Source organism: Helicoverpa zea, chromosome 19 (assembly GCF_022581195.2).
Source record: "Helicoverpa zea isolate HzStark_Cry1AcR chromosome 19, ilHelZeax1.1, whole genome shotgun sequence".
Lineage (NCBI taxonomy): Eukaryota > Metazoa > Arthropoda > Insecta > Lepidoptera > Noctuidae > Helicoverpa > Helicoverpa zea.
The window spans coordinates 4,659,133-4,673,951 of NC_061470.1; the positions used below are offsets into that span (position 1 = coordinate 4,659,133).

At 35.8% G+C, this 14,819-nt stretch overlaps 2 protein-coding genes across 2 annotated transcripts; one reads left to right on the top strand and one right to left on the bottom strand.

Annotated features, from left to right (window-relative positions):
* The first annotated feature begins 319 nt into the window (after positions 1 to 319).
* On the top strand, positions 320 to 4,191 carry LOC124639726 (N-glycosylase/DNA lyase). The gene is made up of 5 exons (XM_047177186.1): positions 320 to 612; positions 701 to 812; positions 1,175 to 1,345; positions 3,308 to 3,502; positions 4,057 to 4,191. The coding sequence occupies exons 1-5, from the start codon at positions 548 to 550 to the stop codon at positions 4,147 to 4,149; spliced, it is 636 nt and encodes a 211-aa protein (XP_047033142.1). The 5' UTR covers positions 320 to 547; the 3' UTR covers positions 4,150 to 4,191.
* LOC124639725 (N-chimaerin) lies at positions 4,185 to 13,877 on the bottom strand. Its single transcript, XM_047177185.1, has 8 exons — positions 13,692 to 13,877; positions 13,412 to 13,613; positions 12,906 to 13,136; positions 12,249 to 12,487; positions 11,333 to 11,584; positions 10,681 to 10,812; positions 7,224 to 7,329; positions 4,185 to 5,711 (listed from the first exon to the last, which is right to left on the bottom strand). Exons 1-8 carry the CDS (start codon positions 13,723 to 13,725, stop codon positions 5,543 to 5,545), a joined length of 1,365 nt encoding a protein of 454 aa, XP_047033141.1. The 5' UTR covers positions 13,726 to 13,877; the 3' UTR covers positions 4,185 to 5,542.
* Positions 13,878 to 14,819: the final 942 nt, after the last annotated feature.

Genomic DNA, 14,819 nt, shown 5'->3' on the forward strand with positions numbered 1-14,819 from the left:
ACATGGGAAAAACGTATCATTGAAAAGAAAAGATTGATATGTATCTTTTGATCACTGGGATATGTATCACTCTTTTGTATCTCTATATCCTTTCGAATCCGTGAGTGACATTGTACTGTTGCTCAGAGTGACTCGCTTCGTTCAATTCAATCCAATGTATCACTAAATCAGTACGAAGAGTGATAGATTCGTTTAGGATAGATACATTCGTATATCAGTTTATAATATTTTTAAGTTTATTTTTTTTTATTTTTAAGTTTCTATTTTTCATTTCAAATTTAAGTTTACGATTTATGTAGGTAATTGGCTGTAAAAGCCGTGTAAATCGAATAAATAAATAAAAATAATGGTCAAACACTTATTCTCGGTATCGAGAAAGTGAGACAGAACATTCTAAGTATGAAGATGTCTGGACAAGTATGATTTTTTGATTAAATTCAATGAGGTGCTTCCTTACATGAAAGGTGTCCGGGTTTTCCCCGGACACTTCTTGAAACCCCGCTCGGACGGCCCCTGTGACGGATGGCAGCCCTAAGTGGAAGCAACTATGTTTATTTTGCCAACAACTTCTAGGCTTATGCACTTTGAAGTGTATGGCTTGAGTTTTAAAAAGTCAGTTTAATTTTAAGTAAATATACAAGGATTAATAAAATAAATTCCTAAATAGGTAATAATTTTTTTTAATATTTAATTCTAACAGGATATCCACCATGGTAGAAAAACTATGCACACACTATGGAGAGAAAATATGTGAATATGAAGGGGAGACATACTATGCATTTCCAGAGGTTGAGAAACTAGCTCATAATGGGGTTAGTATTTTCTCCTTATATTACTATTTTTTTCCTCAAATAAATAAGTCCTCTTAATCTCCCCACATCCACAGAATCATCAGATTTATTAAAAAAATATTGAAACTAAACATATATTTTTCAAATGTATTTCCTCCATACATTTTGCAATTTTATTGGAGATCCCTTATTTTCTTGGATTTCAGCCTGAACAGATACCACTTATTACCAATATTAAAGATAAAAATATTTCTCATTACAGCAGCCTTGTTACTGATTAATGTGATACCCCTCCATAAATAGTCATGATAAACCTTACATTAATAGCAATATATACTAAAAATTTCCATACTTCTCTTAAATAAGTGTACTTCAAATTCCAGGTGGAATCAGAACTCAGAAACCTAGGCTTTGGTTACCGTGCTAAGTTCATTCAGAAGTCTGCAGCTCAGATAGTTGAGTGGGGCGGCGTGGATTGGTTCAACAGTCTCCAAGATATGAAGTATAAAGATGCTAAAGTGGAGCTCATGAAATTACATGGGATTGGACCTAAGGTACCTAGTACTTTTATAAATAAGAAATTATAGCTTTTTAAACAATCAAAAAGATTATCTATACGCCTTCCTTGTCAAATGAGCTGCTAATACTGTTTTATTTTTTCATATGTGTTTAGGAACTCCATTCATGGGGTAAGCATGTTCAAACTAAAAAAACTACCTTCATTATATTAGTATAGCTTAAAAGCATCATAAGCTGCTAAGTTTTAAAAATAAAACCATTAATAAATGCACAAATACTTACAAATTTACCTATGTATTGCAAACACATGCAGCACTTATTTAATAATATACCTATCTCTCATAATTTTGCTGAATAACCGAGATATGAGAGCATAAATTTATATTAAAAAAAAAAACTATTTGATCACTCATTCCAAATCATTGACATATAACTATAGGGACAGGAAATGTCACGAAAAAAACGTGCACACCTACTGTCAGTCTGCAGTCGTAACTAAAATGGCTGCCATTACTAGGGTTGTACCGCTACCGGATTCAACAAATATCGATATTGTATTCTAGTTAGAAGTATGTACGAGTCTTACTGGGTGCATAAAAATAACCGAGTATAAATAATCTCTTCGTCATAGAACTAACTATCACATTAACTTCACTGATACTAATAACCTCAACAACATCAACCAAATGGGAGGAGTCATTTCAGTAGGGTGATACCTTTGAAAAAAAAAAAAACAGGCAAAGTAATATTTAATATTTCGTATAATAAATATTTATTATTTCAAATAGCCCTATGAAAGTTCTTTCACGTCAGAATAGTTGCAGGGTGCCAAAGATTCGGTCCTATGAAGAAGAATCCGCAAGAAACGCCATAAGGAATACTCTCTTAAAAAAAATACAATAATTTAAAATCGTTTTCAAGCTATTCATGAGAAAGTTATATAATGCAAATGGAGCTAATTATGTATTAATCGATTGTACAAAACAATTTTAGTGCTAAGAAAAACATATTTATACAATTCGAAATCTATACTCGGTAACTAAGTTCTCAAGCAAATATTGAAACTTGCATTCCGATTTGCTCGTCTGTGCGGAAGCACTGCCGTGCCCGTGGTCGCCGTAGAAGCATCATGTGAAAATAAAAAATAACATATTATTTTCAATAAAATATGTCTTTAAAATCCTGAATTTTATAATACGCCTTTTTAATCAAAATGTTTTTAACTGATGTTTTGTTGAAAATAATACACAACTCTGAGGGCTCAGTGTCTTAGGGACAGTAAGTTCTGATGTTAAAATTTGTAAAAGCAGACTTATTAAGTGGATATTATATCGATTCTATTATGACAACTGCACAGCACTATGCCAATATAACATGTTATTGTAAACAACATTTATTTCTAAATATAGGTTTTTATACAGAAATAAACCAAAATATAAGTACTTTCACCATCAATTCATGTTCCCGTAACATATTTTTTATAAAATGTGAATTATTTTATGTAGTTTCTAGCAAAAATAGGTTCCTAACCTGTGTAAAGACAATCCAGCTTGATTTTGGTGCTTCCTAGCACCACACTTCACAATACAACACATAGGCATATTCGTTGATTATTTCACTATTGAAATAGTAAAGTCTTAAAAGTAAACACGAGTGATATTCTATAAAATAGCAAAAATAAGTCACGAAGAGCACCTATTTGACAGCACAACTACCATGACATATATGGCCAGATATGGCACGCAGAAGGATTTCAAAAGTAAATGTCACCATTTTACGCAATCACAAAAATATTGTTGTCCCTGTTTTCAAATACACTTATCTGCTTAGAAAGAGTGAGACAGAACTATGTTGCATAGTTTGTTTCATATTTATATAACTATAGATACGTCAATATCAAAACGGCGTCTCCTTATAATTCTAAGCTCGATGTTCCAAATGCATTTCTAACTTCAAGCAAACGTCAAAATTCTCGTAAACTCTTTAATCCTCCTCAGGTAGCTGACTGCATATGCTTAATGTCGCTAAATCACCTGGAAGCGTTACCCGTAGACACCCATGTGTATCAGATAGCCGCACAGAACTATCTCCCACATTTGAGAGGCAAGAAGAATGTCACCGACAAGATGTATACAGAGATAGGAGACCATTTCAGGAGTTTGTATGGAGATATGGCGGGGTGGGCTCATAATGTAAGTTGTGATTATTTTTTTATATATACCTCAGATACTCACACGACGTTACTTAGTTCCTAAGTAAGCAGAGCTTGTGCTATGGATACTAGGCAAGTTTTTAAACATACTTTATTTGTAAATACATGCTTATTTTACAAAATATTCGGAATATTTTAATACTTAGTTATAAAAAATACAAAGGCAGCCATCAAAACACCTTTTGCCACTGCCTACGTATTTTTACATAGAAACTACGCCATTTGTACTTCCTGAGTTTTAGAAGCTAATAGCAAATAAAAAAGCCTACATTGTGTATCCATGATACAGTTGCCCGAATTATGAAAAACTAGCTTCTGCCAGCGGTTTCACCCGCATCCCGCAGGAACCTCTGCACGAACCCGCATAAAAAGTAGCCTATAGCCTTCCTCGATAAATGGGCTATCTAACACTGAAAGAATTTTTCAAATCGGACCAGTAGTTCCTGAGATTAGCGCGTTCAAACAAACAAACAAACTCTTCCGCTTTATAATATTATTATGAAAAATAACTTAGCATTTATATTGTTGTTACAGGTACTCTTTTGTGCAGACCTTAAGAAATTCCAACAGAGTGAAACTGATACCAATGACACTGGCAAACCGAAGAAAAAGCGGAAAAAACTGTGATAATTATCAATTTATTATGAAATAAAACAATCAAATAATCGATTAAATCTTTTATTTTATGTATAAAGCGATTATTAATTGTGGTTACATATAAAAAAGTATAAAAAGTTATTACCAAAGTGGAGGACTTTTGAAACAACCAATAGAGTTTTTCTGCTATAATGGATATATGAATAACTAAATTCTATTGGTTGTTTAAAACCTTCTCTGCTTTGAAGACTGGGCCTAAATGAGGTTCTTAGAATAATAGTAATATGATATAAAACAGAGTAAATAAGTTTTTATTATGAGTTTCAAGTCTGTGCTAAAAACCTCATTGAATTCATTCTTAAAACAATATTTATTTTGGTTATAAAAACTTAGAACTAATAGTACACAACCTGGAATGGTAAAAAAGAAAATTTTCTTTTAGAAACACCGAAATTCCGATATCACAATGTTTTTGATAAGAGATAAATAATATTGCACGTACAAACTAACTTACCAACTAATTTGTGAGATTTTTAAATAGCACTTTTATGCCTCATTTTAAGACTTAAATCTAGGTAAATGCTTACAATTTTCTAAAATACAATTTCCACTATAAAAGTCAGGAATTCTACAAAATAAGAATTAATAAGTGCTCAAATACTCAATGTATTTGCAATACTCTAGCTATATTTTATGTTAATTACAACCACGCGCATCCGGGTAAAATCCTATAGCTTTCCGCAATATATGGACACACAGAAAAACAGGGACACTGAGAGAGTTTTTTTAGTCAGTTCAGTAGTTTATGAAGTGCCTTCAATTAAACATGTTTCAGATACATACGTACAAAAGGTGAAATACCACACACCATGATATTTGAGCATGAAATTCTTAATACCTACTTCAAGATAAAAATCAGTCTACACCAGTAGCACAAATATGTAAACGAATAAAAAACCTATTTTATATTGTCTTTGTGTAATACAAAAAAAAAAATATGATTAAAATACTAAGGAAGTAGGCACACAAAATACTTATAAAAGTGTTTAAAAATGGTCCACCATCTTGTTGTGAATTTTCAAATTTTAATAATATTTAGGTTAGGTATAATGATTTTCTGAATTTAATCGGTATATGATTTAGTCCAAAAGATAGGTAAGTCTATAACTCAAAGTAGATACGCCTTGGCATACTACGCACTTAAACATTTTTTTATCACTACCTTTCAATGTGTAAAAGCCACTTAATCATCGGTCTCCTTCCTCATTCGTAACTGGGTTGAGGAGTTCAGATAGGCAGTCAACACTGGTACTCAGCTGCATCCGGTTAGACTGGAAGCCGACCCCAACATAGTTGGGAAAAGGCTAGGCATCTATGATGATATGAAGTATTTTCCTTCTTTCACTTTATGTCTGTAGGCCGTTTATTTATTACCGTAATATATTTGCGGGCAGTTCTCTATAAGCACCTGTAGGGCGCGTATTTCGAAGGCGAGGTCGGTAATGGCGGGCGGAGTGGCGACTAGAGTTGGCGCGAAAACTGTGCTCAAGTTGTGCGCGCTCATCTTGTTCACGTCGGATAGTTGAGATACTCTGCGAACAAAAAGGTATAAATCTTTAGTAAAACAAACGGCCAAGTGTATATTTAGTATTAAGGACTATGGAGTAAGTATATAAGGGAGTACATGGGGTAAGTACATAAGGGAGTATATGGGGAGAGTACATAAAGGAATATATGGGCAAAGTACATAAGGGAGCAAATGGAGTGAGTACATGGGGTAAGTACATAAGGGAGTGAGTACATGGGGTAAGTACATAAGGGAGTGAGTACATGGGGTAAGTACATAAGGAAGTGAGTACATGGGGTAAGTACATAAGGGAGTACATGGGGTAAGTACATAAGGGAGTACATGGGGTAAGTACATAAGGGAGTACATGGGGTAAGTACATAAGGGAGTGAGTACATGGGATAAGTACATAAGGAAGTGAGTACATGGGGTAAGTACATAAGGGAGTATATGGGGTAAGTACATAAGGGAGTGAGTACATGGGGTAAGTATATAAGGGAGTACATGGGGTAAGTACATAAGGGAGTGAGTACATGGGGTAAGTACATAAGGGAGTACATGGGGTAAGTACATAAGGGAGTACATGGGTTAAGTACATAAGGGAGTGAGTACATGGGGTAAGTACATAAGGGAGTGAGTACATGGGGTAAGTACATAAGGAAGTGAGTACATGGGGTAAGTATATAAGGGAGTACATGGGGTAAGTACATAAGGGAGTGAGTACATGGGGTAAGTACATAAGGAAGTGAGTAAATGGGGTAAGTACATAAGGGAGTGAGTACATGGGGTAAGTACATAAGGAAGTGAGTACATGGGGTAAGAACATAAGGGAGTACATGGGGTAAGTACATAAGGGAGTGAGTACATGGGGTAAGTACATAAGGGAGTACATTCGGTAAGTACATAAGGGAGTGAGTACATGGGGTAAGTACATAAGGGAGTGAGTACATGGGGTAAGTACATAAGGGAGTGAGTACATGGGGTAAGTACATAAGGGAGTACATGGGGTAAGTACATAAGGGAGTGAGTACATGGTGTAAGTACATAAGGGAGTACATGGGGTAAGTACATAAGGGAGTGAGTACATGGGGTAAGTACATAAGGAAGTGAGTAAATAGGGTAAGTACATAAGGGAGTACATGGGGTAAGTACATAACGGAGTGAGTACATGGGATAAGTACATAAGGGAGTGAGTACATGGGGTAAGTACATAAGGAAGTGAGTACATGGGGTAAGTACATAAGGGAGTGAGTACATGGGGTAAGTACATAAGGGAATGAGTAAATGGGGTAAGTACATAAGGGAATGAGTAAATGGGGTAAGTACATAAGGGAGTGAGTACATGGGGTAAGTACATAAGGGAGTACATGGGGTAAGTACATAAGGGAGTATATGAGGACATTATAAAAGGAAGTATATGGGGTAAGTACAGTACATACACAAAAAAAGTGGAGGTAAACAAAAATTAATTCATACCGTGATTAATCATAAAATAAAACATAAAGTAAGTTTATAAGCTACTAGTGTATATAGGTACCTGTGTAAATGTTGCACCATGTACTGCAAGCAGTTGAAGTGTGCCGGCGGTAAGCAGTCCAGACATTCTCGGAGCAACGATATTTGCTGCGCTTGCGTCTTGGCTTCTAAAATTAAAATATACCAACATAAGTATCCAGGCCCGCCGTAAGCGGGCGTGCATGGCGTGCACCGCACGCGGGCGGCACGTCCTAGGGGGTGGCAAATCGACTTATCACGTTATATTTAAAAAATACGGTATCTTTCTACCAATGATTTGATTTCAATATTACCGAACCATGGGCGTAGCCACACTGGGGCAAGCTGGGGCACTTGCCCCACCCTGGGCCCTAGCTCTGACCTATAAGGTGTCTGATTAAACAATGTTTTTTTTACTAACTCTAATTAACACATCAACAATCATACTATTCGTAAGTTATTGCACAAAAAAAATTGTCGACTTTGAAAAGAGCGCGATCAAAACAAAATGCACGCTCGAGTTCCCGAACGTGCGCGGTGCGCGCGTCATTTGAAAGCGAGCCGTATTCCCTAAAAGAATAGATGGTATGTGGCGTAGCGAGCCGAGCCGTCCATCCAATCCAAAAAATAATGCATTGAAAGAGATGGAACTGGTAGATGTGATCAAAATTTCGGAAATACAATTTTATCCTAGTGTAAAAACCGCGCTCGCTATTTTGCTTGCCCAGCCATGTACAATAGAACGATCGTTTAGCACAGTGGTTCTTAACCGGTGGTCCGCGGACCACTGCTGGTTCCTGGAGGCATTCCAAGTGGTTCATGAAGCTTAGCTGCGCGACGGTGCTATACGTTATCTAACTTTATTTTTATCGACTTACCTATGCGAGCGAGGGGGTTTTCGTATGGACGTATATCCCCCATTCATGAAAATGTATATTTGGGCGACATTCTACGTAGTTTTTGGTTTTGAGTCTTAAAAAATTTCGCGCTCGCTTCGCTCGCGTATTCAGAAACTTTATTATTTTTGTATTTGTCAAGAAACAAAAAGTTAAGTACGTTTGGGCTAAATTTTACGTAATATTTGGTTTAAGTCCGATAAAAATTTCGTGCTCGCTTCGCTCGCGTATTCAGAAACTATATGCCCTTTTTTGTCAACATACAAAGAGTTAACTTCGTTTGGGCTAAATTTTACGTAATATTAGGTTTAAGTCCGATAAAAATTTCGCGCTCGCTTCGCTCGCGCATTTGGAAACTACATAGGCAAGTTTTTCATTCTTTGCATTTGCTTATCTAAACAACTGCCGACATGCGTTTAGGTTTGAGTAGTAGTACTGTACCAAAAATTCAGAAATTAGTAAAGAGAATGCAGTCACAAAAATCTCATTAAATTAAAATCTCTAACTTTTAATTTTTGCTAAATAACAAAGAAATGAGTGCTAATTATAAAGTATGCTTGTATTCTTTATCAAAGTACTCTCAATTTAGGTAAACCGATGAGGTGGTCTCCGGCAAGACAGACTTTTGGTAAAATGGACCCTCATGACTAAAAGGTTAAGAGCCACTGGTTTAGCACATTACGGAAGGTCAAAAAATGGTCGTGGCTTCGCTCAACCATGAACGAAAATCGTTTAAGCGGCCTGTGTATGCTAAGTGTGCACAGAACAAGGGTCTCACAATCGAAAAATATTTTTTTAGAAGAAGTGTTTAACAGGTTCTGCCAGAACCCACGCCGTCGTCTCTTGAAGTAATATTACTCATACATATACTTAGTTAAAACTTTAATTTATAAACACCGAGTATTCATAAATAAAACTATAAAATCTGTCTTGCGTGTGATTGTTTATTTTCTGCACCTGAAAATATAAACCTCTCAAATTAAGAGATTAACAAGTTTGAGATTAACGGCTCAAGATACAAAAAATCGGAGGGCTGCCCCACCCTGAGCCCAAAGCTGGCTACGCCCATGTACCGAACACAGCAATAGCGCTAAGAATATTACTTACACTGCCGGTTTCAGTTGCATCTGTTGAAAGATCATTTTATTTTCAAAATTAAAACTATTTAAGATCAAGGGCAAAAGCCCCGGGCGGCACGATTTAGGGGCCGGCAAAATTAAACCATAACTACTGATGACTGAATTATGAAATAAAAATATTTAGTAGATAAGCAATAAAAATTTTTGAAAAAGCCGCCCTCGCTATGGTCGTGTCCTGTCAATTCTAACGGCGTCACCCTTTGCATCCCCAAAAAAATTCGCGCTCGCTTCGCTCGCGGCTTCTTATATATTTGGACTTCGTTTCTGTGCATTTCTTAATTTTTGACGTTGCTTTGTTAATTTACAGTAGTTTTTAGTTATTTTGTGTCCTTAGACTACAAAAATTTTCGCGCTCGCTTCGCTCGCGCTTCCTTACATATGACATGTGTCTTATAGGGTGACTCTTTCATGAAACCCACCAAAAAAATTGTCGCTATCAACATCTTTTACTGAATGAAAACATTGTTATAGGTATTTAAGTTCTTTAGTTTGGGTTAAATAATAAACTGTTCTAAGTACTTTGACATTCATATGTTGGTACCTAATAATCACAATCTTGCAATACACAGGGGCCACTAGGGTAATGATTGCACAAGCCTTTGGTTGAAATTAACTTTTCAGACCATAAACTATAAAAATTTCGTTTCGTTGTCGTTCGTTTTACATCACGCCAGGCGCACTAAAATATTATGAATGAAACATGGATATACATATAAAATGGGGGTCCGGACCCCCTGGATCCCCCCCCAGCTTGGATACAAGAAAGTTGATAGAAGAATTCGCAAATACAGTATGTATAAATACTGTATAAAGGCAAGAAGAGTTAAGTTTTTGTAATAATTATATGGCTTAGTTTTACACTTCAGTAAACAAATATAAATTATAGTACCTAATACCTAATAATATGTAGTCGTAGGGCGGCATAATCAGTTTTGCACGCGGGCGAACAAACAGCTAGCGGCGGGCCTGTAAGTATCCTTTTTTTTAACGACGTCAAAAATCATCAAATATGACCCCTCCCGCTGTGGGTTAGCAGCGGTGAGGGAGTGTCAGACTCTTACTGACTAAAAATCGTCGTGTTCCGTCATAGGCCTTTTATGTACCAGGGCCGCGGTATCTCTTTCGAACAATCCCGCAGCCCAACATAAGTGTCCTTAATTATAAGAAAATCGGCCAAGGGCGAATCGGACTCGCGCGCTAAGGGTTCCGTACTATATACTATAAAATGGCCAAAATTCCAGTTTATTGTATGGGAACCCTACGAAACATTTATTTTATTTTCGTTTTTGTTATAGCGGCAACAGAAATACATCATCTGTGAAAATTTCAACTCTAACTATCACGGTTCATGACACAGCCTGGTGACAGCCGGACGGACGGACAGAGGAGCGAAAACAATAGGGTCCCGTTTTACCCTTTGGGTACGGCACTTTAAAAATTACTGATAGGTACATGATCTACTTACGTATAGCCTGCACCAGCTTGGGATGTACTTCGTACGTAATGAGCGGCACCGGGAGTAGACGCAAGTATAGCTTGAGCGTACCGGCCACTACGTTGATATTACTGTACACGCTGAGATCTGCTGCTTCACCGTCTGTAATAGAATATAATGATAATTTTAATAATGTTGTAACCATTTCATTAAAGTTGACTCAAAAAGGCTTCAGCGTGTTGGCTTCGGCCCCACGTTCGCCTTCCAAAAATCCGGGACCCTGTAGTCCCGTGGTCTGGTCGAGACATACAAAATATAATAATTTTATTTTAAGATTTTATCTATGTATAAGTAGGTAATACCTAATTGAAGTTTAATTTTATGAATAACTTGCAAGATATCGGAAGCAGACATTTTCTTATATACCTATTTGGTATTTTTTTTATCCATCTGCCAAGAAAGGTAAAGATTATGGTCCATACTGATCTCTAAAACTATTAATGCGTTCTAAACATATATTTTCCTTATACACAATTGTTATTAAAAGTACTGAAATAGGATTGAAAAGAATCGAGAGTCGAGCAAAACGATTGCTACATTGACACTATAAGTGGATGAAACCACGAGCCAAAGCTAGTTTGCCCTTCAAGGGTCATTCTTCAGCTGAAAAAAAACTACTCACCTTTATCAAAAGCTAATTTCAAAGCCTCAATCTCATCAGCAAACCCTGACACCCTATAAATCCCTTCAGAGTCCATTCCTCTCTCTTCTATTTCGTTCACACACTTCTTAACTACGAACGGCAAAGTGCTCGAGTGTGCGTTCAGTAGCGTCGTCAAATCTATGCCGAAAACTCCACGGAGTTTCTTTAAGTCAGGCACGCAGTGATTCGGAACGCGCTCCGAACATTTTGAGTGGGCTATGAATCCGCAATCTGAAAATGATGGTAAAGAAAACGGATATTTTTAAGATGATAAATATTTATTCAGTGACTCTAAGGAGGTCTGTTGTCTCTAAGGAGATCAGCCAGCTGCGTAAGACATATAATAGTGCACATTTGCACAAGCATTTGCGCAGACACAGGTGCAGTCTCACAGCCCGTCAGGACGTCAATCCGACACGACCGGAGAGAGATCAGGCGCAAGGTCGACATTTGCGACCTATCAGCTCATTGTTAGTTTTAAATAGCTCTAAAACACCTTTATGGTTTTCCTATAAGGAAAACACCACCTAAACATCATATTAAAATAATATCATATCATACCCACACGGATGTCAATTGAAATAATATTTTGAATGGTATTTAAATTTTTCCTTAAAAAGGTGCAGTTTTACATATTTATGTGTTTGTATAACTATACCTACTGCTATAAAATGATTATACATGGTTTGATATAAAAGCACTCTGTAAAATCTGAGCTTTTATTAGGTATATAGTATTTAGATAATGCTAATTAATCGTAATGAATAACATTAGAATGAACATTGTAAAGATTTTTACGAGTACATCTGTAAAAATTTAGTCTTTGAACAGTACTTTCCCACATATTTTCACAATATATAACAAAAAAATAAATAATTTCAAAATCAATCATTACCTTCACACTTCACCCCTTGAGCGGTGAATCCCCACAGGAAATTCGCACACAATTCACACCAATTCAGTCCTTTAAACGTGTGTACTTTAAAACTATGTGATTTAGAGTATTTCACCACTAGAGGATTATCCTCTATGGATGGTGTGAGATCAAAAGGAGGTTTCTTCATTCCATCTTCGTCTGTGGTCACTTTGTTTTCAGTCTTTGTGGTTATAATTGGGCTGGCGTTGTTTGAAGCTCTGCAATCAGACAATAAATGCTTAAAAAATAGGTTAGTCATAGAAATAAAATAATGTTTTATTTATTCAATCTTGCTTTTCTTATGTAACTGTTATAATATTGAAACATTGTAATAGTCATATCCATAAATGGACAAGAAAAAGTATGTAATTCCTATCATGATAATATTATATTTTGAAATTGCCCTCCTGTTTGACCAATGAACTACAAAACTAGGAAAAAATGCAAGTTAAAAAATATGTATGGTACCACAAAAACTTTTAAACATGTATTGAACACTTGTCTAAAAAATGTCAGATTATGACGTTAAAATAAGGCCCGTTTTGCAGCCACACTTTTCTTAAACAAGCGTTCAACAGATGTAAGTTTTTGTGGTAAAGCTGTATATATTTAAAACAAGTTTCCATAAATACTTACTGTTGCATCCTAGAAAGTGTGTTTAACTTCCGTCTGTTTAACGTAACATATGGACTTTCAGGGTAGCTTGCTCTAGAGTTGATCATCTCAAAGATATGATGAGCTTTCAGTTCCATGTGGCACGTGACCAGCCCATCGGCCACCAAGTCATAGATGGTGTCATAGCGTTTAGCACCTATGTAATGTGACCCATCGTAGTACAATTTGTAGTGATGAATTTTGCCATCAAATCTGAAATATTATTCAAATTATTTCAAAAATATGTTTTTTTTTTTATTTGGTATAATTTTGCCTTTTATATCCCTGAACCCTGTATATTACAGTGACTTACAGTATTTATTAATTCATCTAATTTGACTTACAGGTATATTTGGTAGAAAAATTATATTTAAAATTTCAAGTTACTAAGTTATGACTAAGTATTGAAATGTTAATACTTTAAAACAAAATAACTATAAAAATAACAGATTATTTTCAAGTACAAAAATATTAAAATTAATATTTACTTTAGAGTTAACGTAAAGAAATCGTTGCCCTGACTGCCTTTTCTTATTAGAAAGGCACCATCGGGTTCATTTTCAAGAATTGAAGTGGCTTCCTTATGACCCATTACACCGTGGTATTCTCGCCCGTAGAACTCCGGTCTATCGTCCAAATTATCACAAACCATTCGTTTTGGCTTCGGAGCTTCCATTTGTATTCGATACACTGAAAAAACCCAATAAATTCATCAAAATATGCCCTATATATAAAATACTATCATAAAGGTCCCGATCATCAACTTACATTCCGGTTTCCAAATGTTTTTCAGGTTTTCCATTTTATGGATTTGTTTCGGTCCTTATTAAAAATTGATTCCACAATTTAATTACACCTTTGTATGTCAAGGTGTTAAGGAATGATCGCGTTTTTATAAACTAATTAGAAATCGTGAATTCGTAACGTAAACAAAACCTGCGGGTTGACGCTGTCAATAGTGACGTTTTGATGGATGGTTAATCTGTCAAGTTTGTCGTTTCGCATTCGATGTTTCGCATCCGCATTCTGATATTCTCATCTTCGTTAAAGACGTACCGAGTCAGCTTTGCATATCATTAGTTACTTACTATAACTTATATTTTTATGTAAGGAAAAAGGGGGTAATTATAATTACACCTTATACCTTTGAGCCGTTTGGGGTTGAAACCCTCGGGCCGTGGGGTCCAAGTGTTCATCTCTTATATAAGGATATCGCTAAGCGACTTGCTGACACTTCAGGTGACCCAAGGGCTGGTTTTTATTTTGGCCAAAAAGTAAGCATTGCCATCCAACGTGGCAATGCTGCCAGCCTCTTGGGTACACTCCCGGTGGGCAGCGATGAGGAGTTTTTTGATGCAATTTTTTAAATATTTATATTTATAGTAAGTGTATATTATTAGGTAAGTTAGTTGTATGTTGTATATATATTTATTATTAAGATATTGTAAAAAGTTATTTGTAAATAAAAGCAAATAAATGTAAGCATGAAAAAAAAAGGAAAAAGTAATTAAATAAATCATGTCTAGAAATCCTGATCTGAATAGAATGCTTTGTGGGTCTCTCCACTCTTTCATTAGGTATACCAATGCATTTCGTAGTTTAGGTGCTACAAAACAATTTGGGTTCGAGTTTCTTATTAAAAACCAACGCTGGTGGTAACATTAGACTGTTATGTCTACACGAAACCTTTTTTCTTGAAGTTCTAGAAGCACCCTAATTTTGAGGAAGTGACCTACTCTTAAAAATACGGTTACTGGTCCTTGATTTTGATAAAAGACGATTAATGTGGCATTTGTTATTGACCTACAGAAACAATTAATAAATTACCTAATTTAACTCCACATAGGGGTTCCCCTCACAGTTTTTTAATTGAAAACTATGACGTTTTTTCTGTTG